This window comes from Periplaneta americana, chromosome 16 (assembly GCF_040183065.1).
Source record: "Periplaneta americana isolate PAMFEO1 chromosome 16, P.americana_PAMFEO1_priV1, whole genome shotgun sequence".
In the NCBI taxonomy this organism is placed as follows: Eukaryota; Metazoa; Arthropoda; class Insecta; order Blattodea; family Blattidae; genus Periplaneta; species Periplaneta americana.
This window is the reverse complement of record NC_091132.1, coordinates 184,037,909-184,063,663: the sequence shown is the minus strand read 5'-3', so window position 1 is coordinate 184,063,663 and position 25,755 is coordinate 184,037,909. Positions and strand designations below refer to the sequence as shown.

The 25,755-nt window shown below is 35.0% G+C and overlaps 1 protein-coding gene across 1 annotated transcript in view; it reads right to left on the bottom strand.

Annotated features, from left to right (window-relative positions):
- Positions 1-1,784: 1,784 nt before the first annotated feature.
- The window catches only part of LOC138692218 (protein eiger-like), a 137,764-nt gene continuing 113,793 nt past the window's right edge, over positions 1,785-25,755 (bottom strand). Inside the window, exons 4-7 of the mRNA XM_069815326.1 lie at positions 25,307-25,562; positions 21,557-21,764; positions 18,334-18,482; positions 1,785-9,662 (exon numbers count right to left, since the gene is read on the bottom strand). Of these exons, the coding sequence (XP_069671427.1) occupies positions 9,396-9,662; positions 18,334-18,482; positions 21,557-21,764; positions 25,307-25,562 (880 nt within the window). The 3' untranslated portion in view covers positions 1,785-9,395. The remainder of the gene's footprint in view (positions 9,663-18,333; positions 18,483-21,556; positions 21,765-25,306; positions 25,563-25,755) is intronic.

Sequence of the window (25,755 nt, the reverse complement as noted above, 5' to 3'; positions counted from 1 at the left end):
ATATACAGGGTGTTTAAAAATACGGGGCATAATGTCAGGTATGTATTTCCCACATGTAGACAATCAAAATAGTTCATTACAACATGTGTCCGGAAATGCTTCATTACAGAAGATGTTCAAAATGTCCACCTCCTGCTTGAATACAGACCTCACATCGATGTCTTATTGACCTGCGAACACGATCCCAAACTCCAGGAGTATTGCGTATGTCCTCAGAACATGCCACAATTCGATTCTGAAGGATTCCAAATCGTATGAGGAACAATGACTTGCAACGCTACCCTTCGTGTGCTGATAGAAGGAGTCATGTTCACAGCCTCCAGAATCTCCTCCTGTACTTCTGGAGTTGTAGATCTTGGTCGTCCCCTTCCCAAACCAGGAGAGTTAAATTTTCCATACTCGCACAGACGGTAATGGAGACGTACAAATGTCTTCCGATCTGGACAGTGTCGCTGTGGGTACCTCTCCTGGTACAAACGACGAGCCAGCGCAGCATTGCCGTCCGCCTTACCGTACATGAAGTATATATCTGCCAGCTCTTGATTTGAATACATGTCGCACAGTCTAACGCCTACACAACACTGAATGTAACCTTTGCCTCGGAATGAATTGTCAGAGTGCCCTCTTAATGTCTCCTTTGACGGCAATGACCTGCAGAAAGAAAAACGTTCCAGTGAATTTCAATGTTGTGAAGGCCATAACTCGGAAATAAAAGCATTTCCGGACACATGTTGTAATGAACTATTTTGATTGTCTACATGTGGGAAATACATACCTGAAATTATGCCCCGTATTTTTGAAACACTCTGTATATATAACTTGGTTATTTAACGACATTGTACCAACTACTAGGTAATTTAGCGTCGATGGGAGTGGTGATAGCGAGGTGGTATTTGGCGAGATGAGGCCGAGGATTAGCCATAAATTACCTGACATTCGTCTTACATTTGGGGAAAACCTCGGAAAAAACCCAACCAGGTAATCACCTCAAAGTGGGAATCGAACCCGTGCCTGAGTGCAACTCCGGATCGGCAGGCAAGCACCTTAGTCGACTGAGTTATGCCAGTGGCTAGTATTAGTATATTCCTACGACAAGAAAGATTAATTAAATAATATCTAGTAGTAGGTTCCAAATCTAGGGAATCGTGTAGGACCATTTAAAAAAAACTACAATTAATGCCCATGGCTTGTCAGTATATTTTTTCATTAATGAACTTCCTCGTATGTAATCGTGAAAACTTTGTATCTAATTCAACAGTTCATAACATAAACACGCGTCAAAAAACTGACTTTCATACTCCATCGGCAAGTCTATCGTGCTATCAAAAAAGAGTGCATTATATGGCAATAAACATTTTTAATACCCTTCCTATGGATATAAAAATTCAAACTCAAAACAATATTATTTAGGGAAAAATTAAAGAAGTACCGGTACCCAATTTCTCACGCCTTCTATTCTGTAGGTAAATTTATGACATTCATGAATATTTGTGTCTTGTGTTAAGTATTGGTACTAAACCTTTGTGTTGTATTAGTAGACTTATTGTAAACCTCTTCTGTATATATTTCAACTAGACTATGACTATAATTAAGACTTTATAGTACTATTAATATTCTTTTGACATGATCCATATTCTAGCTGTGAAGTGATATACGAATACCATGGAATGTAAATAAATACAATACAATACCCCTAGTATAAATGAAGCAATTTTATCAAAATGGATGCTGCAACGTAACATACAAGGGATGGTAGGTTTGTTGAAGGAGCCATACATTCCACATTGTACTAGTCACAAATTTTAATAAACATACAAAATGATTACAAACATATATATACATATCCTAATATTAAAAATATAAATCTTATGTACTCTTTGTATATTGAGATGTACAAGAACCATATTGTCAACTGTTCACAACACTTCTTTTTTTTTTATTTCTAGATCTACTCTGCCCCTTGTCTGTGATGCAGCAGTAACAATTTTTAACGTAATGTGCTAGTCACCACAGCACAAAGGAACAAAAACGAATCGTTATCAACAGCAACTTCTAGCTCAGTTATGAAAGTCAATAATTAAAATTATATTCGCATGATTATTCAAAATGAATCTCCCCTACCATAACATGAAAAGTTTCAATAAATACAGTCATTGAGAACTAGAGATTCTCTGGTCGAATGCTTTTAAAAGTCAAAGATGATTGTCGCAATGAAATCACGATTAGTGGTTATGAATATGTTAGGGATGCATTCAAAATGTATTGATTATTCAATCTATCTTAAATAAGAAGCAATCGACTAAATTTCTATACTAAAGTGTTAACCTATTTTTCTTCCTTTCTTATATTCAGTATTAAACACTGCTACTTTTGGTCTAGTTTAGAAACAGATTGACAATGTGGAAAACCCTGGACAAATAAAAAACATTATATTCATAGAAACAATTCAATTGCTTACCAATGTATATTGCAGTACATTAGAAATCCCAGTAAAATTGTATATCGTTTTTCGAGGACTCCAGGAAACTTGACAAGGTGAAAATTAATTAAATCTGAAAAATTATTAGGAATGTAACTAGATTACATTCAAACTTCATTTTAATTAATATTATTCTCTACTTTTAGTATTATATTCCAAATAAATAAAAAAAATATATATTTGTAAAATTATTTTAACTTGAATATACCAGTAACAAAATTATGCAAATTAGAGATCAGACATCAACTAAAAATAAAATAATAACAATAATAATAATAAAAAAAATTAAAAGTCACTTTCAACTTTTATTTAACAAATTACAAGATCTATATTTTTAATTCATTGTTAATTCTAGGATACCTAGGTTGTACTTTTTCCGTATTCTTACGTTTTCAGGATAGTAATGTGGCCTTATGTTTTTTATTCCCCCATAAAACACTTTATTCCTTTATTTCGAATTTTGTGCTGGCTAATAGTAAAATACTGTTTAACAATTTTACTGACTGTATTGCTAAAGATGGTGATGTTGTGTCTAAGTGAGTCAAATTCTTCATATGAGTGCCTCAGCAGAAAGTGCGAAATATTTCCCGACTCACATGTTTCATACTGAGCATACCTGGATCGAATGCATTTGTGGAAGAAGTTTTTTCGATGACAAAAAACAAATGGACTGATGTGAGGAACAGACCCTCACTAGATGATAAATTCAGAGCTTCAAATTGTTATAAATTTGTACATGCCCTGCAAACAGTTTTTTAGCATATTAAAAATGACAGTAAATTGCTAAATGAAGCTAAATCAGTTTGAAAATATGAAAGTGTCGTTAAAATTAGATACTAAGACACAAAAATGTGAGCGTGTGTACAATAGTTGTATATGTAATCCTTTAATTTTTTTATTAGAAATTAAGAAAGCATGAGTCACTAAAAAATCGATCAAATCTTCTATTTTTTATTTTGAAAAGCTCGCAACTCTATACTTGGTTTTTTGAAAGATGGGATATGACAGTTAAGCGGCCGAGCTTGGAACTACAGTGCCATGTTGCCAATATGGACTACCACGCTGCCAGCTGATGGAAGCTAGCAATTGTCGTTAAGATCGCTGACGTTAAAACATTCATTGACAATTGACGCGAAGGTAAAGTAGCCACGTTCAATTAGTAGGCTAGCGGTGTCAAAGAGGACGGAAGCTTTGTAGTTTCAATAATTTTAATTATGTCGCGCTATCCATTGTCGTCAAGTCTTTTGAAGGCCGCTCCAATACTCCACGCGGAGTGTATGGACGGAAGCTTTGTAGTTTCAATAATTTTAATTATGTCGCGCTATCCATTGTCGTCAACTCTTTTGAAGGCCGCTCCAATACTCCACGCGGAGTGTATGGACGGAAGCTTTGTAGTTTCAATAATTTTAATTATGTCGCGCTATCCATTGTCGTCAACTCTTTTGAAGGCCGCTCCAATACTCCACGCGGAGTGTATGGACGGAAGCTTTGTAGTTTCAATAATTTTAATTATGTCGCGCTGTCCATTGTCATCAAGTCTTTTGAAGGCCGCTCCAATACTCCACGCGGAGTGTATGGACGGAAGCTTTGTAGTTTCAATAATTTTAATTATGTCGCGCTATCCATTGTCATCAAGTCTTTTGAAGGCCGCTCCAATACTCCACGCGGAGTGTATGGACGGAAGCTTTGTAGTTTCAATAATTTTAATTATGTCGCGCTATCCATTGTCGTCAACTCTTTTGAAGGCCGCTCCAATACTCCACGCGGAGTGTATGGACGGAAGCTTTGTAGTTTCAATAATTTTAATTATGTCGCGCTGTCCATTGTCGTCAAGTCTTTTGAAGGCCGCTCCAATACTCCACGCGGAGTGTATGGACGGAAGCTTTGTAGTTTCAATAATTTTAATTATGTCGCGCTGTCCATTGTCATCAAGTCTTTTGAAGGCCGCTCCAATACTCCACGCGGAGTGTATGGACGGAAGCTTTGTAGTTTCAATAATTTTAATTATGTCGCGCTCTCCATTGTCAAGTCTTTTGAAGGCCGCTCCAATACTTCATGCGGAGTGTATATATAAACCAGAGTTGCAAATTTTAGCAGTGTCTCTTGTTCCATGTTATATTAATATATAGCAGCAACAAACAAGACGTGACAACGTCGCATTTTCATTTTATTATCGGTGCATGCAATAAAGACCTACAAATCTTAAAAGGAATGCCGCTGCCTAATAATTAAACGAGGCTACTTTAAGAAAAGAATACAAAAATGGACAGAGAATCAAACACGAAACGCACCAATGCTAACATTGTGTGCACAATAAATGTTGCCAAGAGAGCTATTAAGCACTCGCCAAGGGGAACGGTAAGTTTGGCAACTCAACTGTTGTTACCATAGCAACGGGCCTACCACGCTATGTGACATTCAGTTGTTTTTCCGATCGCAACACTCCTGTCATGTCCCATCTTTCAAAAAAACAAGTATAGTTAATTCTTTAGCATCTCTTAGTGTTTTCTGGTTGAGCTCATAGATAGCATTATTTGTCAACAATGTGACATTGAAACGTGTGTTCAAGTTTCTGCCCAGCAACAATCCTAATATTTATATTGTATTTTATTTGAAGACTGGTTAATTAATAAACTGGCACACTAGCAAACATACAAATTTCCAGACTCTAGACACCTAGGGAACCTTTCTTCTTCAAGAAAAATTCTCCAAGAGTCAAGCTCTGGAATCGAACCCAGGATCTCCAGATCTGAGAGACAACATGTTGAACACCAGACCACAGGGGCAGACACTACCTCTATTGCATGAGCGATATAAATAAAACATTGCACATCTCCTAGCCCTTCAAGAGAGTGAGTCTGGAGCTTGGTTACACGCATTACCTTCTCCTCACATCGGCACTCTAATAGATAGTACATTCTTGAAAATCGCAATGGCTTTACACCTTGGTTGTAAACTCTGCCAGCCACACCAATGTATTTGCGGAGGAATTGCTGATATTTACGGTCATCATGCACTCAGCTGTGCGAGGAGCAAGGTCGCATTCCCAGACATACATCACTCAATGAGATCATTAAAAGATCTCTGACTTCTTGTGACATCCCGTCTCTTTTGGAACCACCAGGTATTAGTCGCACAGATGGTAAACGACTCGATGGTCTCACCTTAATTCCATGGTCTAGAGGAAAATCTTTAATTTGGGACTCCACTTGCGTCGACACTCTAGCTCCATCTCACTTGCCGAATACCTCAAGACGTGCAGCATCTGCTGCTGAATTAGCCGTGAAAAAAAAAGTCAATAAATATGCTCATCTTTTAGACAATTATATCTTTGTCCCCTTTGCTGTGGAGACCTTCGTTCCTTGGAGTCATGGCACAAGTTTTGGTATATCAAATCGGCCAAATTTTGATCTCCATTACTGGTGATCGTCATTGCACTACTTATTTGCGTAAACGTTTAAATATTGCTATTCAAAGCGGAAATGCAATGAGCGTTTTGGGTACCCTTCCAGAGTCTGGCCCTTTGGACGAACTCTTTCTCTTGTAAAATTTATTCAGTATAGATAGATATTTCAGAAGTAATTTATTTTTTCATTACAAGATAATATTTTATACAAAAAAAAAATTATATTATAATAAGATTCATTAAAATATAATACAATATTTTAAAATTTAAATGATGATGCAAGTACGAGGAATTTTAGTGAAAAATAAATATCAACATATGCTAACTAAATATGTTGGACAGTAACAATGTTCAATATTGGTATTTCTTTTGTTTCTTTACTGAAGTTCCCGTAAAACCATAAACATTTAATGTAAATAAGCACTTTCTGGGATTTCTAATGGAGTCCAATGTACCAAATACCCTTGATATTCATCACTCTTTGATTTCGAACCTCAAGTACTGTATGAAATTATGTATTCTGCTGTCGTTCTACAAAGAACCATGGAACTTATTTGTCGTTGCTGTTTATAACCAAACAACTAATCACATAAAATATCTACATTCTTCTGGAATATTGACTTGTGTTCTAAGAATATGTTTTAGTTACCATTCATACCTTGTTTTATGTGGAAACATTCTGTATGCTATCTGTGTAATTTACATTTTTCGATCTTATTACCAGTATCATTGTTCTTAATTTTGTACTCGGTTCACTATTCCTAACACAACAATTAAACGACATACATAACATCTTAGTTGCAACGCTCACAGTCCATTCTTCATTACGAAATTTACACAGTTACCAACTTGTACTCATCATGACGTAGCACATACCGGTACTTTATATTTGAGATCAAGTCACACTGCATCCCAACACAAAAAGCGACAGTTTCACCGCCAGATGTCCTTTGTGTTAAGTATACTACGTCACAGCTCCTAATCACAGCTAGCCGGCACTATCACAAACACTAACCTTATCCTATATTAAAGAAGTCAAGTTTCACTCTAGGATATTCATCAGAAACTGGTTCAGTTTATCAGAAGCAACTCTCGAGATTTTAAATGATTCAACCTAACATTTCTATGGCTGCCAACTTGTAGAAAAAAGTGCATAATGTATTATTTCTACTACCAAAATCTAGAAAAAAATATAATACATCTCTCATTAACTTACAACAATAAGCTACTGTGTGATATCTTGGTTTCCGTTGTGTTCACTTCCTCCTCTGAATGTTGCAAATGATTAACATTAAGCAAGTTAAATTCTATCTAATGCTTCGAGTTATGAGAAGGTTACAAAAGGAACAGTAATGTTAGCTAGAGAAATGGCCTCTTTGACGGAAATGCATTTCACTGCAATTCCCTAACATTTACAACTAAAGCAACAGGGATGTTTATATGTAACCCAAATATAGAAGGCTTCCATTCAATGGTTTACATCAAGTTCTTGAAGCAACTTATAAAACCAGGGGCGTCGTTCTCCAATAAAATAATAGAAAAGCTCTAACCTTCAAGATTATTAGAAGATATATTCCTCATATTAAAAAAATAATTAATTTTAAACATCTTGATTACACAACTTTTAACACTGTATCATTTCGGAATATGTATGATAAGAACTTTCTTGTGTTAAATATTAACGTACCTTGTTAACATATTTCGACCTATTTTCGGTCATCTTCGGAACTGGTCGTTGTTGGTCTTGGCGCCTCTTGTTTCCTGTGTGGGTGCATTCGTAGTGTAGAGTCAAAGAGTGTATGTGTTTTGGAATTGAGTTGTGTGTTGAGAATATCGTTGGGGTGTGTTTTTCTGTGTCTGTATATTTCGTATTGTTCTAATGCAGACGTGGGCATTTAAAGAGATGCGCCGTACTACTCTGATTGCTGCAACACGCATTACCTGTTAACGTAATACTCAGCGGTGGATCGCGTGAAGTATTGAAACACGGAACGTTAAGTAATTACGCAGGACAAAAAGATACACAGTTTTCTACAAATATTATTTTTATGAATAATGACAATGAAAGAAAACAAATTTTCCAAAACAAATACAAACAATTTTACAAAAAGCTGAAACATAACCGTATTTCTAATTTAAACAATTACTGTAAAAACCTTATAAAATGATATAAAACGTACAATTCCACAACAGTTAAAAAGTAATGCCATAATCTGAACCTATTTGTTTTGAAAGGGCATCAGTCACTAATTTGCATCCTTTCAAAATGAAATTAAGAAACTAAGGAAAAATAGATTCTTAACAAAATATCAAGCAGATTACTAAGAAACAGAAAAACAACAATTAGGCTATTTTTTAAACTTCTTACTGTAGTTCTTTGTTGTTTTTGTCAATTTACGTCAATTGACTCATGCCCTTAAAAGAAAGGATTCTTTATTCTTCGTCACGTAAATCAGCAAGTGTTTCAAAATCAGGAGTTATGTCAGACATTGGAATTGTGAGCTGATAGAATAAATTTTCGTCTGAAATGCGTGATCTTGATTTGGATTTTACAATGGCCAACTGAGAAAAAAAACTGTTCACAAATGAAGGTTGAGCCAAACATAGAAGCAATTTTCATAACAAAACTCCAAAGATGTGAATATTTTACTTTGCAAAGTTGTTTAAGCTTATATACATCTAAACCAGCCATATATGTGCACTTGCACTTGGGGTTTCGCGGCCAGACGTGCTAACCGTTACTCCAAAGATGTGGACTACTATTATTATAAAAAATAAAATAAAAACATTTGTTCCATTAAAACGAGTCTTTTCATAATGTCGCTCAACGTGCTAGTAAAATTTTGTAGCATAATAAGCACCTAACGCTTTCCCGTTCTTCGCAACAAAATAATTCATTTTTCCATTCTTTTTGGAAATAATATTTTTGGACTTTTCTACTTCAGGAGCTTCCTTAGTGAGCGACATTTTTTTTTAGTGAAATCCACCGCTGACCACCAGTGCTTCAACCGGCCGGACAGGCACCCCAGCTAGGGGTGTGGAGGGAGGGAGATCACGTCCTTGTGTTCGACTCCGTTCGACATGTACTACTGAGGCCCACGTCTGTTCTAGTGTGTTGAGTTTCTAGCTTTTTGGTTGGATGTGCAGTATTTCCATGTCTGTGTTGATGTCTTTCTAGGTGTGGTTGGAATTTGTGATGTGTTCTGCATATGTGGAGGTGTTTTGTAATTTTGTTAAGGCTGTGACAGGCAGATCATTTCAAACACGTTACAAAGAATACATCATAGCCAACAAGTTAAAAAAATTAACAACGTTGACTCATTCTATCTCAGTAAACCTTCATATTTATTCTATGTGGAAAGAATGCAGCCAGTTATATTTTTGTTCCTTTTACGAGAAATTTAATAAAGAATTGAGGGTTGTTATCATCATCATTGCTTTGAGGGCCATGTTCTCCGTACTAACAGAAGCTGCTGAGTGCAGATTCGGAAGTGAATGCACTTGTTAGCTTTATTTGAATCGAGCATCTCCCATTTTCACGAGCCCAAAGAAGCTCTTGGCAGGCTCGAACAGAGAGTAGCGCAGGCCGTCCACGTCCCGCACGCTTATCTTGTCACCTGGCGCCAGGTACAGCGCTGCGCCTGTGTGGCAAGTGTTGGACTTGGCGCGTCGATGCTGAGCGGGTGCGTTCACTGTCATCGTGGTGCAGTGCAGCATAGCGTTGTCGTTCAAGTACACACGGAAGCCATTCACGTCGTGCTCGTCTACGTAGTATATCTGTGGAACACAACATTCATTGAACCATGTAACTACAGTGAAACTTCCCAATAGCGGACACCGCCAGGGAAAAATTAAATGTCCATTATTGAGAAGTGTCCGCTATTTAGAAAATCGTTAGTATGTACTGTATACACTTACTTACTTACTGGCTTTTAAGGAACCCGGAGGTTCATTGCCGCCCTCACATAAGCCCGCCATTGGTCCCTATCCTGAGCAAGATTAATCCAGTCTCTACCATCATATCCCATCTCCCTCAAATCCATTTTAATATTATCTTCCCACCTACGTCTCGGTCTCCCCAAAGATCTTTTTCCCTCCGGTCTCCCAACTAACACTCTATATGCATTTCTGGATTCGCCCATACGTGCTACATGTCCTGCCCATCTCAAACGTCTGGATTTTATGTTCCTAATTATGTCAGGTGAAGAATACAATGCCTGCAGTTCTGCGTTGTGTAACTTTCTCCATTCTCCTGTAACTTCATCCCTCTTAGCCCCAAATATTTTCCTAAGAACCTTATTCTCAAACACCCTTAATCTCTGTTCCTCTCTCAAAGTGAGAGTCCAATTTTCACAACCATACAGAACAACCGGTAATATAACTGTTTTATAAATTCTAACTTTCAGATTTTTTGACAAAAGACTAGATGACAAAAGCTTCTCAACCGAATAATAACAGGCATTTCCCATATTTATTCTGTGTTTAATTTCCTCCCGAGTGTCATTTATATTTGTTACTGTTGCTCCAAGATATTTGAATTTTTCCACCTCTTCGAAAGATAAATCTCCAATTTTTATAGTTCCATTTCGTACAATATTCTGGTCACGAGACATAATCATATATTTTTGTCTTTTCGGGATTTACTTTCAACCCTATCGCTTTACTTGCTTCAACTAGAATTTCCGCGTTTTCCCTAATCGTTTGTGGATTTTCTCCTAGCATATTCACGTCATCCGCATAGACAAGAAGCTGATGTAACCCGTTCAATTCCAAACCTCTGTGTTATCCTGAACTTTCCTAATGGCATATTCTAGAGCGAAGTTAAAAAGTAAAGTTGATAGTGCATCTCCCTGCTTTAGCCCGCAGTGAATTGGAAAAGTGAATTGGAAAAGCATCAGACAGAAGCTGGCCTATACGGACTCTGCTGTAAGTTTCACTAAGACACATTTTAATTAATCGAACTAGCTTCTTGGGAATAGCAAATTCAATAAGTACATTAAAATTTCTCATACATATTCACCCTTCAAAAATATCAGTAAGTTTACTTTTCCAGTCAGATGCAATTTCTGGATCAACAGAAGCAGATTCACCAAATACACTTTTGTAGGAAATATTGTGTCGAGACTGAAACTTGTCTAGCCAACCACCCGAAGCCTTAAAATTAGAATAACCCAACTCTTTTGCAATGTCTAAGGCTTCCTCTCTAATCAAGGTTCCAGATAAAGGCATCTTATTTGCTCGAGCGTCCCGTGCCATGGTGTCGCGGTCTAAGGCATCCAGCCTAGGACTCGCGTTACGGAATGCACGCTGGTTCGAGTCCTCATGGGGGAAGAAATTTTCTCATGAAATTTCGGCCAGTGTATGGGACCGGTGCCCACCCAGCATCGTGATGCACTTGGGGAGCTGTGATAGGTAGCGAAATCCGGTTGCGAATACCAGCTATAACGGCTGGGGGGGATCATCGTGCTAACCACACGATACCTCCATTCTGGTTGGATGATCGTCCACCTCTGCTTCGGCATGTGGGCGTGAGGCCAGCAGCCGGCTGGTCGGTCTAGGCCCTTCACGGGCTGTAGCGCCACGGATTATTATTATTATTATTATTATTATTATTATTATTATTATTATTATTATTATTATTATTTGCTCGAGCACGGCAGAACCATTCATATGTTAAATTGTAAATGGCAAGCCCCTCAGTTTTAGGAAAAGCTTTTTTTGTGTTCTCATTTGCATTCTCAGTGTTTGATTTTAAAATAACATCCTTGTTCTTCAAAATTTCACTAACCTGAGTTTTTCCCATATTAAACTTAGTGGCCAGCTCACGAACACTTAATTTCCCCTTCTCACTATGCTTTACAATATCCACTTTCTCTTTTAGTGACAAACGTTTAGGTTTTTGTGACATTTTTAATGTGACCGTACTTCCGAACACTCAACTTGACAAACTAAGAAAGTACGGACTTCTCACGTACAGTATCACAACTAACAACTGTGCTGCTTACCTTCAATAAAGTACAACAACGTTCAAATGCGCGATAATGATTGTTGCAAAGAATTTCGTTAGAATTCCGTTTAATTTACAACCGTCTTTTTCTTATTTTTCTTTCACGCTGTCCGTTATTTGGAAGTTTTAATTTGTTGGGAGATACATTTCAGTGTCCTCATCCATTATTGAGAATGTCCGCTATTTGGAAGAATTTTATCATAAGGGCCAGGGTTGCAGGGGAATTTTAAAATATCCGCTATTGAGAGGAGTCCGCTATTGGGAAGTGTCACTGTATTTTTATTCTTCAGGAAAGATGGTTGTTATGGTGTATGTAAAATGAGAAAAAAATTCCTGAATCACATTGCCATAGATTTAATGTTGAATAAGGGAACTTTTGGCTGTTAAATGGACCTGGAATGGTTGTTATCTACTGCATTGCAAGCTAAAAAAATAATTTTTAAATTTTAAAGGTGTTTTTATAAGTCATTCATGGTACACTTTTCCCAGAAGCTATTTAATTTATGGTTACCAATGCGGAATTTTCTAGGCATGTTAATACATGGGTCATTTGCAAAATTTGTATAACAAATGGACGATTGAGAACGTCAAAATTAAAGTATTATTTAGTGCATATTCTGCATGTATTAATATAGTGCAATGTCTCTGCCATAGTAATCAGGCACTGTACACTCACCTCAGTGGCGGCCGGTGAGGCATTCTGGTGGTGGTGCCAAAAATGAAAAAAGGTCTTACGCAAATTACCCTAGTGAAACTGACAATCGCAGCTCACGTTTGCATTATGTTAAATAAAACACATTAATTAAACCAGCTATTTTACCAGGTGTATAGTTAATAATGAATCTAGTAAGTTACAATAACATTTCCGAAACTAATAACGAAATTTACAGATACAGATAATGCAAAACTTTCACAGTATTGTTAGTCAAATACAAATCAATTTTATAACTAATAAAATTACTGGCAAAGACACACGAGATAAACAGTGATATAAATAATAAACGAACACGTTTGCATCTCATTTAACAGGTCGATGAATCCAAGGCAGCAGCCTGAATAACACATGTTCATGTCCTGCACAGAGCTCATGTATCGTTAACAGAAGCATCAATACTAGCAACAGTGTAGCGATATTTAGTTGCCGCAAAATAAAACAAATATTGCACAACATTAACAAACAATTTTACATAATATGAAAAAAATATTTATCTTTCTAAAAAGAACCATGACTATCTCTGCATTCAGTATAGTTAAACGGATAATACTTTACACATTCAAATCCAAGTTATGTGCATTAGTTTTGAATTGGCAAGATTACATTAACATTTGGCGCGGAGCTTTAACTTGTGTTTTCGTGCAAGTCTGCGGTTGATGATTTCTGCCTAAGTCTCCAACAACCCTGCCATCTAGCGAAATTTCTGCATTACTGTGCTTTAGCGGGCGGAATATTAACTACTGAGTCAAACTGAATTCGGCTCAAAGTCTGCCATAAGAAACGTATATAAACTAGAATCAGTAGCCTTTTGTACAGTGTTATATGGAAGTAAGGAGTGCCACACAGAAGTGGCTCCAAAGTTCGGAAAAACGCTGCAAGAGTGCATCCCGATCTGTGCGCGCGCTCGTTCAGATGAAATACGAATAAAAGTGCAGAAATAAACTATTACAACTGCTTTTTAGGATATTATTTTTTGTTTATTTCATTGGCGGTGCCATGGCACACTGGCACTACCCCAAAAGCCGCCCCTGACTCACCTTGCTCTACAGCATTGTCTACAAGTATCAATGAATCTTTGATGGTACGGCTAAATGTCAGGTGTGTTATAGGACACGACAATGGATATTTTATAGAAATAGATATCTCAGATACTCTTTAAACAGTGCATGGATCCTAGAAGACTAACAGAACTAACTTCAGATCAAAAATGAGCACATATTTTAAATATCTTAATATCAGATCTGTTACCTAATATAAAAATAATAACTTCCATTTTGAATCTTGCGTACACTACTTTTAACACTTGAATATAAATAATTGATTAAATGGCGAACTTACTCGTGTTAATTATGTAAGCATGTGCGGCTTACAGCTGTTTCGGTGCTGCTTGACACCATCCTCAGAGCCTTCTGTGTCTCGGCGTCATCTCAACTTCGTTGCCTGTTGTGTGGGTGCGTTTGTGTGATGAAGAGTTGAGTCAAATAGTGTGTGTGTTTTGAAATTGTGTTTAGTATTTGATCAGGGTTTGTTTTAGTGTGTCTGTATATTTCATATTGTTCTATTGTGTTGAGTTTTTGGCTTTTGGGTTGTATGTGTAGGATTTCCATGTCTGTATTTATGTTATTGTATGTATGGTTAGCATAGTTATGTGTTCGGCATATGTAGATGAATTGTGTCCTCTGGTTATTGCTTTAATGTGTTCTTTGTATCGAGCAATAACCAGAGGACACAATACATCTACATATGCCCAACACATAACTAATGCTAACCACACATACAATAACATAAATACGGACATGGAAATCCTACACATACAACCCAAGAACCAAAAACTCAACACACTAGAACATTATGAAATATACAGACAATCTAAAACACAGCCTAATCAAAAACTAAATACACAGATGAATTTCAGAACACACACACTATTTGACACAACTCTTCATCACACGAACGCACCCACACAACAGGCAACGAAGTTGAGATGATGCCGAGACACAGAAGGCTCTGAGGATGGTGTCAAGCAGCACCGAAACAGCTGTAAGCCACACATGCTTACATAATTAACACGAGTAAGATCGCCATTTAATCAATTATTTATATTCGAGTGTTAAAATAGTGTACGAAAGATTCAACATGAATCTTAATTTGTGTTCATTTTTCTAGATGGAAGAAAGTAATTTTTTGAACAATGAACAGGTATTCATTTGAGCTCTAGTACATAAATAATGAAAATATAACTATAATATTATATAATTCTATTTTTGTGTCCTCTGATAATAAGTGGTTGAAATTTCAGTTACTACTAGAACTGTAGAAAATGAATAAAGTGCACCAATGTAAAGTGATATAATAATATTCTAAAAATTGCCTTTAAAATAAAAAAAAAAAAAAGTTGATTTTTAGCTTGCGATGCAATATGTAAGACCTAGTGCTGTCGATCGATCAAAATATTTAATCGATAGATTAATCGAGCTTTGATCGATTTGAAAAAAGTTTTAATATACTGTAATACACAATTATTGTTAAATTTAATTTGTGTCTGGTGATAAGCATAACTATAAAACTTAGTATATATGTATATACTATATCATTGTATTGCAAAACAATACTATTTTAGTTATTTACTAACATATTTATTATATAGGCTTATAATATATTGTGTCAATTCTCCTAGGATTTTTGAGACAAACATAAATAACAAAAAGTATGAAGACTCACCTAGTCAATACTGCTTCATCCATGATTTTAAACATGTGAGTGCATTCACATGCTCTGAATTAAGTGCCGCTCTACGTTTAGTACCGTAACAATGTTTCCTGCATCACTAAACACGAATATTTTTTTTTGTCAAGCACTTCTCCACAATAATTCAATTGAAGTCAAAACGTTTCACGGAATTTACTTCTCAAATTCTCATAGGCCTATGACATAATGGAGTTTTCACTTTTTTTCACAGACCACAGAAATCTGATTTTTTCTTTAGCAAACTAAACACACAAGCTTCATCTAGAAACTCAGTAAAGAAACTGTAACAGAACAGTAGACTGGCCCCTATTGTAATCGGGTTACAAAATTTTAGAAAGAAAAGATAATTACTCTTGCACCTGCACACAGCGTAGCCATGGCTAAGGGATGATATATAGTATAGATTGGGTTATTTTACGACGCTGTATCAACATCTAGGTTATTTAGCGTCTGAATGATATGAAGGTGATAATACCAGTGAAACGAGTCCGGGGTCCAGCACCGAAAGTTACCTAGCATTTGCTCGTACTGGGTTGAGGGAAAACCCCGGAAAAAACCTCAACCAGGTAACTTGCCCCGACCGGGATTCGAACCCGAGCCACCTAGTTTCGCGGCCAGACGCGCTGACCGTTACTCCACGGGTGTGGACTCTAAGGGATGAGGAGAGCGAATTTCAGAAAAGTATGTATTTCATATACTAAGAAGACGAGCTGACAAACTTAATAAGGGTTTCGCATTGTGTTTCAACTTTCAATAGGGGTACACCAGGTCACTGTCCTCATATTTTAATCTCTTTCTGAAGTGTTTGTGCAAAGATTTACCCTACGCTACCTGCTTTGCAGTTACAAAATATCGGTATTATCGTGTTTGAAGTAAGAAATTTCTGACAGACGAATATTGTAAGAATTTTTACTCTGAGTTTGAAATAACAAAATAATAATTAATATCAAATACAACCCATTAATTTTAATCGACTCTATTATTCGATTAAATATTTTTGATCGATTAATCTTACAATAGAAATTCATCGATTAATCGATTAAATCCTACAACACTAGTAAGAACCATTCTAGGGTAATTAAACAGCCAAATGTTCGCTTATTCAGTACAAGAAAAAAATATAAATAAATAAAAAAGCTATGAAATTTGAAATAAATTTAATACTTAAGCTCATAGCTATACACAAGCTTTAACGTTTTTCAGCTACAATAATTGAAGACCTAACATTCTAAATGTGCTAAGTGCCAATTCTTCAAATTTCATTTCATTCAATCTAAGAAAGGAACATCCATATGAGAATATCGTACTAAATTGTCTTTGTCGTAGCTCAACTGTAAGTGACTCATTTGCGCACCAAAAGATGGTGTTGTAGGTATCTCAACATGCATTTCGCAGTGTGTTTCTCATCAACATCTCAGAAAGTTGTCTTTGGTACTTAGCGCATTTGGAATGTTAGATCCTCAATTAATAAGATAAAGAGATAATACAGATTTTTGTTTATTTTCCGTCTTGACTTATTACGATGTTCACTTAAAAATATTTTGTTAACACATTTTCCTTATGAAAGTTTTCGCCCTATTGTGGACATCTTCAGACAAAGATATTTTATTTGTACCTAAATTGCATAATATACGTTAAAGTACACAAATTAATTACTTAAGAGTATATGAATAAGTTACATTTAAAAATATTTTCTAAAAAGTATACTAAAACACAGCAGCAAGTTATATAATAAATATGCATATTTAATGTCATATTCTTCATGTTAGCTGGAGATCGTGAACAAGTTATTGTATTAGATTAAAATATGTAATGACTCAAATAAATACTTGTTAAAAGATAAGCCTCTTAAATTAAATGTGCATATTTTAACATGGCATGACACAGAAAATATTGCATATATAATTTAAAAGCATCTTCAATGTGTTGAAATCAAATGGAGAAAGGTTTATGGGATCCTATTTGACTGTTGTGGAAAAATGGTGTGAATAAAGAAGGGCTTAGGATTGGCGACGAAGGTTTCGAGAGTACAACATGGATGTTTGTATAAACTAAATTGATGTCATGATAATCTGTTAAACCAGAATATTTTGAATATCCATTATTGTAATAGTAGTAAATAAAGTCAACTTGTTACGATGGATAATATTAAATTGTTGTGGTCGATCTCGTAATGCTATGTTATACAACGAATCGTCATAGCTATACGAGATCGACCACAACAATTTAATATTATCCATTGTAACAAGTTGACTTTATTACTATTACAATAATGCATATTTAAAACATTCTGGTTTAACAGATTATCATGACATCAATTTAGTTTATACAAACATCCATGTTGTACTCTCAAAACCTTCGTCGCCAATCCTAAGCCCTTCTTTATTCACACCATTTTTCCACAACAGTCAAATAGGATCCCATAAACCTTTCTCCCTTTGATTTCAACACATTGAAGATGCTTTTAAATTATATATGCAATATTTTCTGTGTCATGCCATGTTAAAATATGCACATTTAATTTAAGAGGCTTATCTTTTAACAAGTATTTATTTGAGTCATTACATATTTTAATCTAATACAATAACTTGTTCACGATCTCCAGCTAACATGAAGAATATGACATTAAATATGCATATTTATTATATAACTTGCTGCTGTGTTTTAGTATACTTTTTAGAAAATATTTTTAAATGTATTCATATACTCTAACTAATTAATTTGTGTACTTTAATAACATATATTATGCATTTAGGTACAAATATCTTTGTCTGAAGATGGCCACAATAGGGCGAAAACGTTTATAAGGAAAATAAATGTGTTAACAAAATATTTTTAAGTTAACATCGTAATAAGTCAAGACGGAAAATAAACAAAAATCTGTATTATCTCTTTATCATTTTCCGACTTATTTGACAATCTTTTCAAAATGTATTCAAAATTTAAACTCAATAACTTGCATTTTTCCTAATGCTTACTTGTGCATAGACATAGTAGATGCCACTGCCACGAACTGTGACGACGCCATCTCTGAGATGGAAGAACTGACCCATTCCGAGATTCTGCATCCAGCTGCTAGCCGTCCAATCAGTGAACTTGCCGTCTGGGTGGCGAAGTCGTCCATTACCTGTAGACATTCATAGAGAATAATTATTGAAGACATAGTTATAGAATGGTATAATGCATGTTACTAATATTTATTGTATTTATCTGATGCATGTAACCTATAAGATAAAACATTGTAATAAATATAAATAGATCATTTTCTTAATTAATAACAGCGTATATCTGCAATAAATGATTCCTTAGCATCGCCATAGATGCACTTGATTGTACTTGTCACTATCTCTGTCACTAGAGAGTTCTTGAAATTTATATTTTCCCCGCCATTCATAAAATATTTTGATATGATACCTCTTGCACAAAAGGGGAGATCTATAACTGAAACTTGATTAATATATTTCAGTATTATTTGTATTTATCCTGGGAATAATGAACAGTTTGACTCGTAGACATTTTGTTTTTCAGCATTAACTTCCCAAGATTGTATGAGAAGATTCGAACAGAACGGCAGTTACGTAGACCTTCGGCTCCCCCCTACTACCAATAATGCACAACACAATGTCAATACGGCGGTTGCTGTCGTCTGCGATACAACGAACTTTTCTGTTGATTTTCGAGTTCATTTTTTTTTTCTGGTTGTTATATGCTTATTTAAGTTGTGTTAACTCTCGCTAAGTGATTTTATATTTTATTGTATCCGTCTTAGTATTTCTTTTATTAATGTAAATATTTTTGTTTTATTACTATTATTATTATTATTATTATTATTATTATTATTATTATTATTATTATTAATGAGTTAATTTGTATTACTATCTTCGTATCATCTCCGTCACGGATATATTATTATTATTATTATTATTATTATTATTATTATTATTATTATTATTTCCAACATCAACATTATTATTGACCTCTGTAAAATTTATGTAGACTACTGGACTGTACCCGAGCACGAGCATATGCTCATTTCGGGTATCTATTCATATGTATCATTTAAAATGTAAATTGTGAATAAATTTGAATTTGAATTTGATTTACAACCAGGGTGCGAATTAATGGGGGGAATGTGGGGGATTTTCTCCCTGTTGGAAAGTTATCCCCTTCTCATAAATTAATATTAACATCCCTGCCAGGGATAACTTCCATCCCCCTCAAAAAATATAATTGTTTCAATACGACTATACTTTATAAAGTATAAAGTAAGCAAAGAAAATAATATTGATGTATTATCATCGCCCGAAAGCTGACAACAATCAATAACTTAGAAATTACACATTTTATTTTAAGCCTGCCCATGTACATAATTATTATTATTATTATTATTATTATTATTATTATTATTATTATTATTATTATTATTATTATTATTATTATTATTATCAAGATGCAAGACAAGTAACTCAATGCAACGAAGCACTGAGCCATAAAAGTGTGATCCAGTCATGATATACAGAGGTGAGTTTATTCATTACTTTATTATTCTAACTTCCAATGTTCACATTTCATCACAGTAATATCAACAGCGATAATAATAATAATAATAATAATAATAATAATAATAATAATAATAATAATAATAATAATAATAATCCATTAAGAAAGTTCAGGATAACAGAGAGGATTTGGAATTGAACGGGTTACATCAGCTTCTTGTCTATGCGGATGACGTGAATATGTTAAGAGAAAATCCACAAACGATTAAGGAAAATACGGAAATTTTACTTGAAGCAAGTAAAGCGATAAGTTTGGTCCCTATCCTGAGCAAGATTAATCCAGTCTCTATCATCATATCCCACCTCCCTCAAATCCATTTTAATATTATCTTCCCATCTACGTCTCGGTCTCCCCAAAGGTTTTTTCCCTCCGGCCTCCCAACTAACACTCTATATGTATTTCTGGATTCGCCCATACGTGCTACATGCCCTGCTCATCTCAAACGTCTGGATTTAATGTTCCTAATTGTGTCAGGTGAAGAATACAATGCGTGCAGTTCTGTGTTGTGTAACTTTCTCCATTCTCCTGTAACTTCATCCCTCTTAGCCCCAAATATTTTTCTAAGCACCTTATTCTCAAACACGCTTAACCTATGTTCCTCAAAGTGAGAGTCCAAGTTTCACAACCATAAAGAACAACCGGTAATATAACTGTTTTATAAATTCTAACTTTCAGATTTCTTGACAGCAGACTGGATGATAAAAGCTTCTCAACCGAATAATAACAGGCATTTCCCATATTTATTCTATGTTTAATTTCCTCCCGAGTATCATTTATATTTGTTACTGTTGCTCCAAGATATTTGAATTTTTCCACCTCTTCAAAGGATAAATTTCCAATTTTTATATATTTCCATTTCGTACAAAATTCCCGTCATGAGACATAATCATATACTTTGTCTTTTCGGGATTTACTTCCAAACCTATCTCTTTACTTGCTTCCAGTAAAATTCCCGTGTTTTCCCTAATCGTTTGTGGATTTTCTCCTAACATATTCACGTCATCCACATAGACAAGCAGCTGTTGTAACCCGTTCAATTCCAAACCCTCTCTGTTATCCTGGACTTTCCTAATGGCATACTCTAGAGCGAAGTTAAAAAGTAAAGGTGATAGTGCATCTCCTTGCTTTAGCCCACAGTGAATTGGAAACGCATCTGACAGAAAGTGACCTATACGGACTCTGCTGTACGTTTCACTGAGACACATTTTAATTAATCGAACTAGTTTCTTGGGAATACCAATTTCTATAGGAATATCATATAAAACCGTGGTTTGATGAAGATTGTTGCATGGTAGTAGAAAGAAGAAAACAGGCAAAATTGAAATACTTACAGGATTCAGTTGAGGCGAATAGAGATAATTATTTCAATAAAGGACGGGAAGCAAATTGTACGCTTAGGAATAAAAAAGAGAGATTACTTGAAGGAAAAACTGAATGATGTTTTAATATTAAAAGAAAAAAAAAAGTTCAGACAAGTTTGAGGGGGCAGTACCCCCATGACCCCCCATAACTCCGCCAATGATGCAGACAGAGGCAATACGGCCAAGTGGCAGTGCTCCATTTAAAATAGTGCAAAGAATAAAAATGCAAATGCGGTAAACGAATTTTTTTTCGGTAAGTGAGGGGCCTAGCTTAACTTACCATCATAGTGCGGGTCCTCCAGCGAGCGGTGCGTCGCGTTACCATGGTAATGTGCGGCCAGCACTCGTGATGGCCGCCCAGGCACCTCGTCCAGCCCTTCCAGTTGCGCCAGGTTCTTGCGCTGCAGTCGAGGCTTCTTGCGGCGCATGCGCTTCTGGACGACGTCTCCTGGACCCGAAACCGTGGCCCCCTGTGATGCGCGTTGCTCCTGCAGACATACCGGTACCGTGTTTCATTTGGACAGTATTGAAACGATCAACTTGCAACTGACAACTCTATATCAACGATGCGTGCAGTCCAGAGTGCTGCTTTGGAGTTAAATCGCTCGCTTGAACTCGGTCGAGTGTCGCACCCTCGAGTGAGATACGATCGGTCGTGATACGCTCGTAATAAATAGAAGCACAGTACAAGGTCATCTCACCGACATGTCTTATCTTGTATGGAAGGCGACAGATAAGATACACATATGTTTTGCTCACACGGTAAAAATAAGGCTTTATTTTCTGCGTTTATGACAAACGTTTAATGGAACGGTCAATGGAACGTACCAAAACAGTAACATGAAGTTATAAATAAAATAGTATGAAAAACTTCGATATACAGTTATTATTGCTAATTAATAATTATTCAATATTTGATTTAACACATATATAATATGATAGGTTCATACATAGTGTTCCGCCTATATACTGCGACAATGTAGAAACGTTTTACAAAATAATATTGATATAGCAGTAGATTAATAACAATATTAGTACAGAGATAACGTCACAGAAAATATAATAAAACGAATAATCATGCTGCACAACTGTTACAGACGCAAAGATTGATACACTAATTATTAGAGATCATTATTATTATTATTATTATTATTATTATTATTATTATTACTAGAAAACTACATACAGTTCTTGCATTATCGTGATTGTGTTCTCCGTTTATAATAATTACATTTACATCCAATAACATCTATCAGATGTGACAAAAACAAAATCACTCCTGTGTGGAAAAAACATTTACCTACAACATTTATATTACATTTTAAAGCAAGTTTTGTAGTTGTACTATGGAGAGGTTAGTTAAACACTGCAAAGTTTTGAAATGATAAACATCTATGATGTTACTACACAGTTCATCACTGTAACAAAAACGAATGTCTAACGCTCGGCTTATACCGTTCGAGGATTTATCGCTCGTGACAATTTTACCCATCATGCATGTGCGCTACGTATCGGATTATGCTATGAACTACTTGGCGCTCGAGCGAAAACGTCCGATGCAGGCCTCTGGTGCAGTCGTATTGAAACATGAATTAAACAAATCTTAAAATTCACAAAACGAGAAACTAAACTGTAATATTCTATATTGCTATAATAGTAGTGAAGTCATATAGCAGTCTGTCTCTGAACTCTGGTCTCTCTCCTGTTCCTCAAAAAAGAAAGAAAGAAAAAAAAAAAAGAATTAAAACGTATGGCCGAATGTTGAAAAGGATAAAATACGTAGGAAGAATGTCAGGTACACAGAGTGGAAGGGAATCTATTACATTAATTTACAGAGTTAATAGATCAAGTCAATGGGAACAAGTTTTGTCAAATAAGTTTTTTGATACGTCCAGTAGTTTTGAGAATACGAAATGCAACGTGTTGCAGCACTGCAGAGTACCAGTGCTCCTTGAGTTCTCATTAAATACGTTTCGATAAAATTATTGTACATATGTAACAATTAACACATTGCTGTAAACTTAATTTTTGCAAGTATTGTGTGTTTTCTCGTCGTTACAGCAAATGTACGCCACGATTCAAAGTTGATTTTACTAAATTCAGAGTTGCCAACCTAGATAAGTATGTTGAAATATTACAAATAACTGCTCTAAGTGTTGTAATGAAAACCACTGTCTTCTACGTATGCTACAATCCTACAATGCATGTAAAATTCATACGCAAAAGATAGTGTATGCTCGCCCCGTTCTGCAATTATTGTTGCAGATCAATTGTCAATTTAGTTTTAGTTCTTTGCAGTTGGCATTAACTCCGCCTGAAAGGATGGATGAATGAATGAATAAAGAAATGAATTAATGAATGTTTACATAAAGGAATGAATGAATGGGTAAATAAAGAAATGAATGAATGAGTAAATAAAGAAATGAATGAATGAATGGGTAAATAAAGAAATGAATGAATGAATGGGTAAGTAAATAAATTAATTATTGAATGGCTAGGTAAATAAAGAAATGAATGACTGAATGATTAAATAAATAAATAAATAAATAAATAAATAAATAAATAAATAAATAAATAAATAAATAAATAAATAAATAATTGAATGAATAGGTAAATAAAGAAATGAATGAGTGTAGATAAAATGAATAAATTAATTATTGAATGAATGGCTACGTAAAGAAATGAATGAATGCGTAAATAAAGAAATGAATCGATGAATGGATAAGTAAATAAATGAAATGAATGATTAGGTAAATAAAGAAATGAATGACTGAATGATTAAATAAATAAATAAATAAATAAATAATTGAATGAATAGGTAAATAAAGAAATGAATGAGTGTAGATAAAATGAATAAATGAATTACTGAACGAATGGGTATGTAAAGAAATGAATGAATGGGTAAATAAATAAATAAATAAATAAATAAATAATTGAATGAATGGGTAAATAAAGAAATGAATGAATGAGTGAATTAGTAAATAAATGAATGAATTATTGAATTAATTGGTAAATAAAGAAATGGATGAATGGGTAAATAAATAATTGAATTATTGAATGAATGGGTAAATAAAACCTCAATGAATGAAAGAATGGGTGACTAAAGAAATGAATGAATGGGTAAATAAGGAAATGAATTATTGAATGAATGGATGAATAAAAAAATTACTGAATAAATAGGTAAATAAAGAAATTAATTAATGGTTAAATAAATAAATGCATTATTGAATGAATGGGTAAATAAATGAATTATTGAATGAATAGATAAATAAAGAATTGAATGAATGGGTAAATAAAGAAATGAATGAATAAATAAAGAAATGAATTATTGCATGAATGAATAAATAAAGAAATGAATTAATGAATAAATAGGTGAATAAAAAATTAATGAATGGTTAAATAAATAAATGAATTATTGAATGAATGGGTAAATGAAGAAATGAATTAATGAATAAATAGGTGAATAAAGAAATTAATGAATGGTTAAATAAATAAATAAATTATTGAATGAATGGGTAAATGAAGAAATGAATTAATGAATTAATTAAAGAATAAATGAGCGAGTGAATAAATAAATGAATAAATATACAAATATATACATAGAAGACAAATAGATACAAAGATAAATAGATAAACAGATAGGTACAGTAAGCAGATAAATAAATAGATAGATAAATAAATAAATAAATAAATATACAAATATATACATAGAAGACAAATAGATACAAAGCTAAATAGATAAACAGATAGGTACAGTAAGCAGATAAATAAATAAATAAATAAATAAATAAATAAATAAATAAATAAATATACCGGTATCCATCCCTTTCTTGTTTTTGTCTCTTTCAGACTCCAGACAATAACTGTGATGTTTATGTACTCTGCGGTGATCCATCTTAAGACAGATAAAGTGAAATTAGGAAGCCAATTGATTTCAGGTTCAATATGTGGAAAGAAATAGAAGGAATAAAATGAAATGGGCAACGTAGAGGACAAACAGTAGCCCAAGTAAAGAGCAGAAGCAGCCCACCTGCAGCACGCGCACCACCACCTCCCCGTCGGGCAGCTTGCGCGTCTCCTGGGTGGGGCGCAGCTTGAGGGGCGCGGGGGGCGGCTGGCGCAGCAGGGAGTCGCTGCTGCTGTCCGTCTGCATGACGCGGGACACGCGCGAGATGATGGGCGCCGGCAGGGGCGTGGAGGGCGGCGACGGGCCGCGGTGCCGGCGGTAGGCTGGGGCGTCGCCCACGTACTTCTTGGGCGTCTTGGACGGCCACAGCGGACTCACCCTGCGCAGTACACCAATCAATCATAAGCCTGCCTGGCCAGGAAGCAGTTCCTTTTTTCGAGATAATACAACAAATATTATTTACTACGCAGGAGTAATAAAATAAATACAGAGTTAGAGAATTTTCAAATCTTTTCTGACGTTTGAATAAACCCATTCTTTCATGAACAAAACTTCTTTGATCGTCTTTTTGA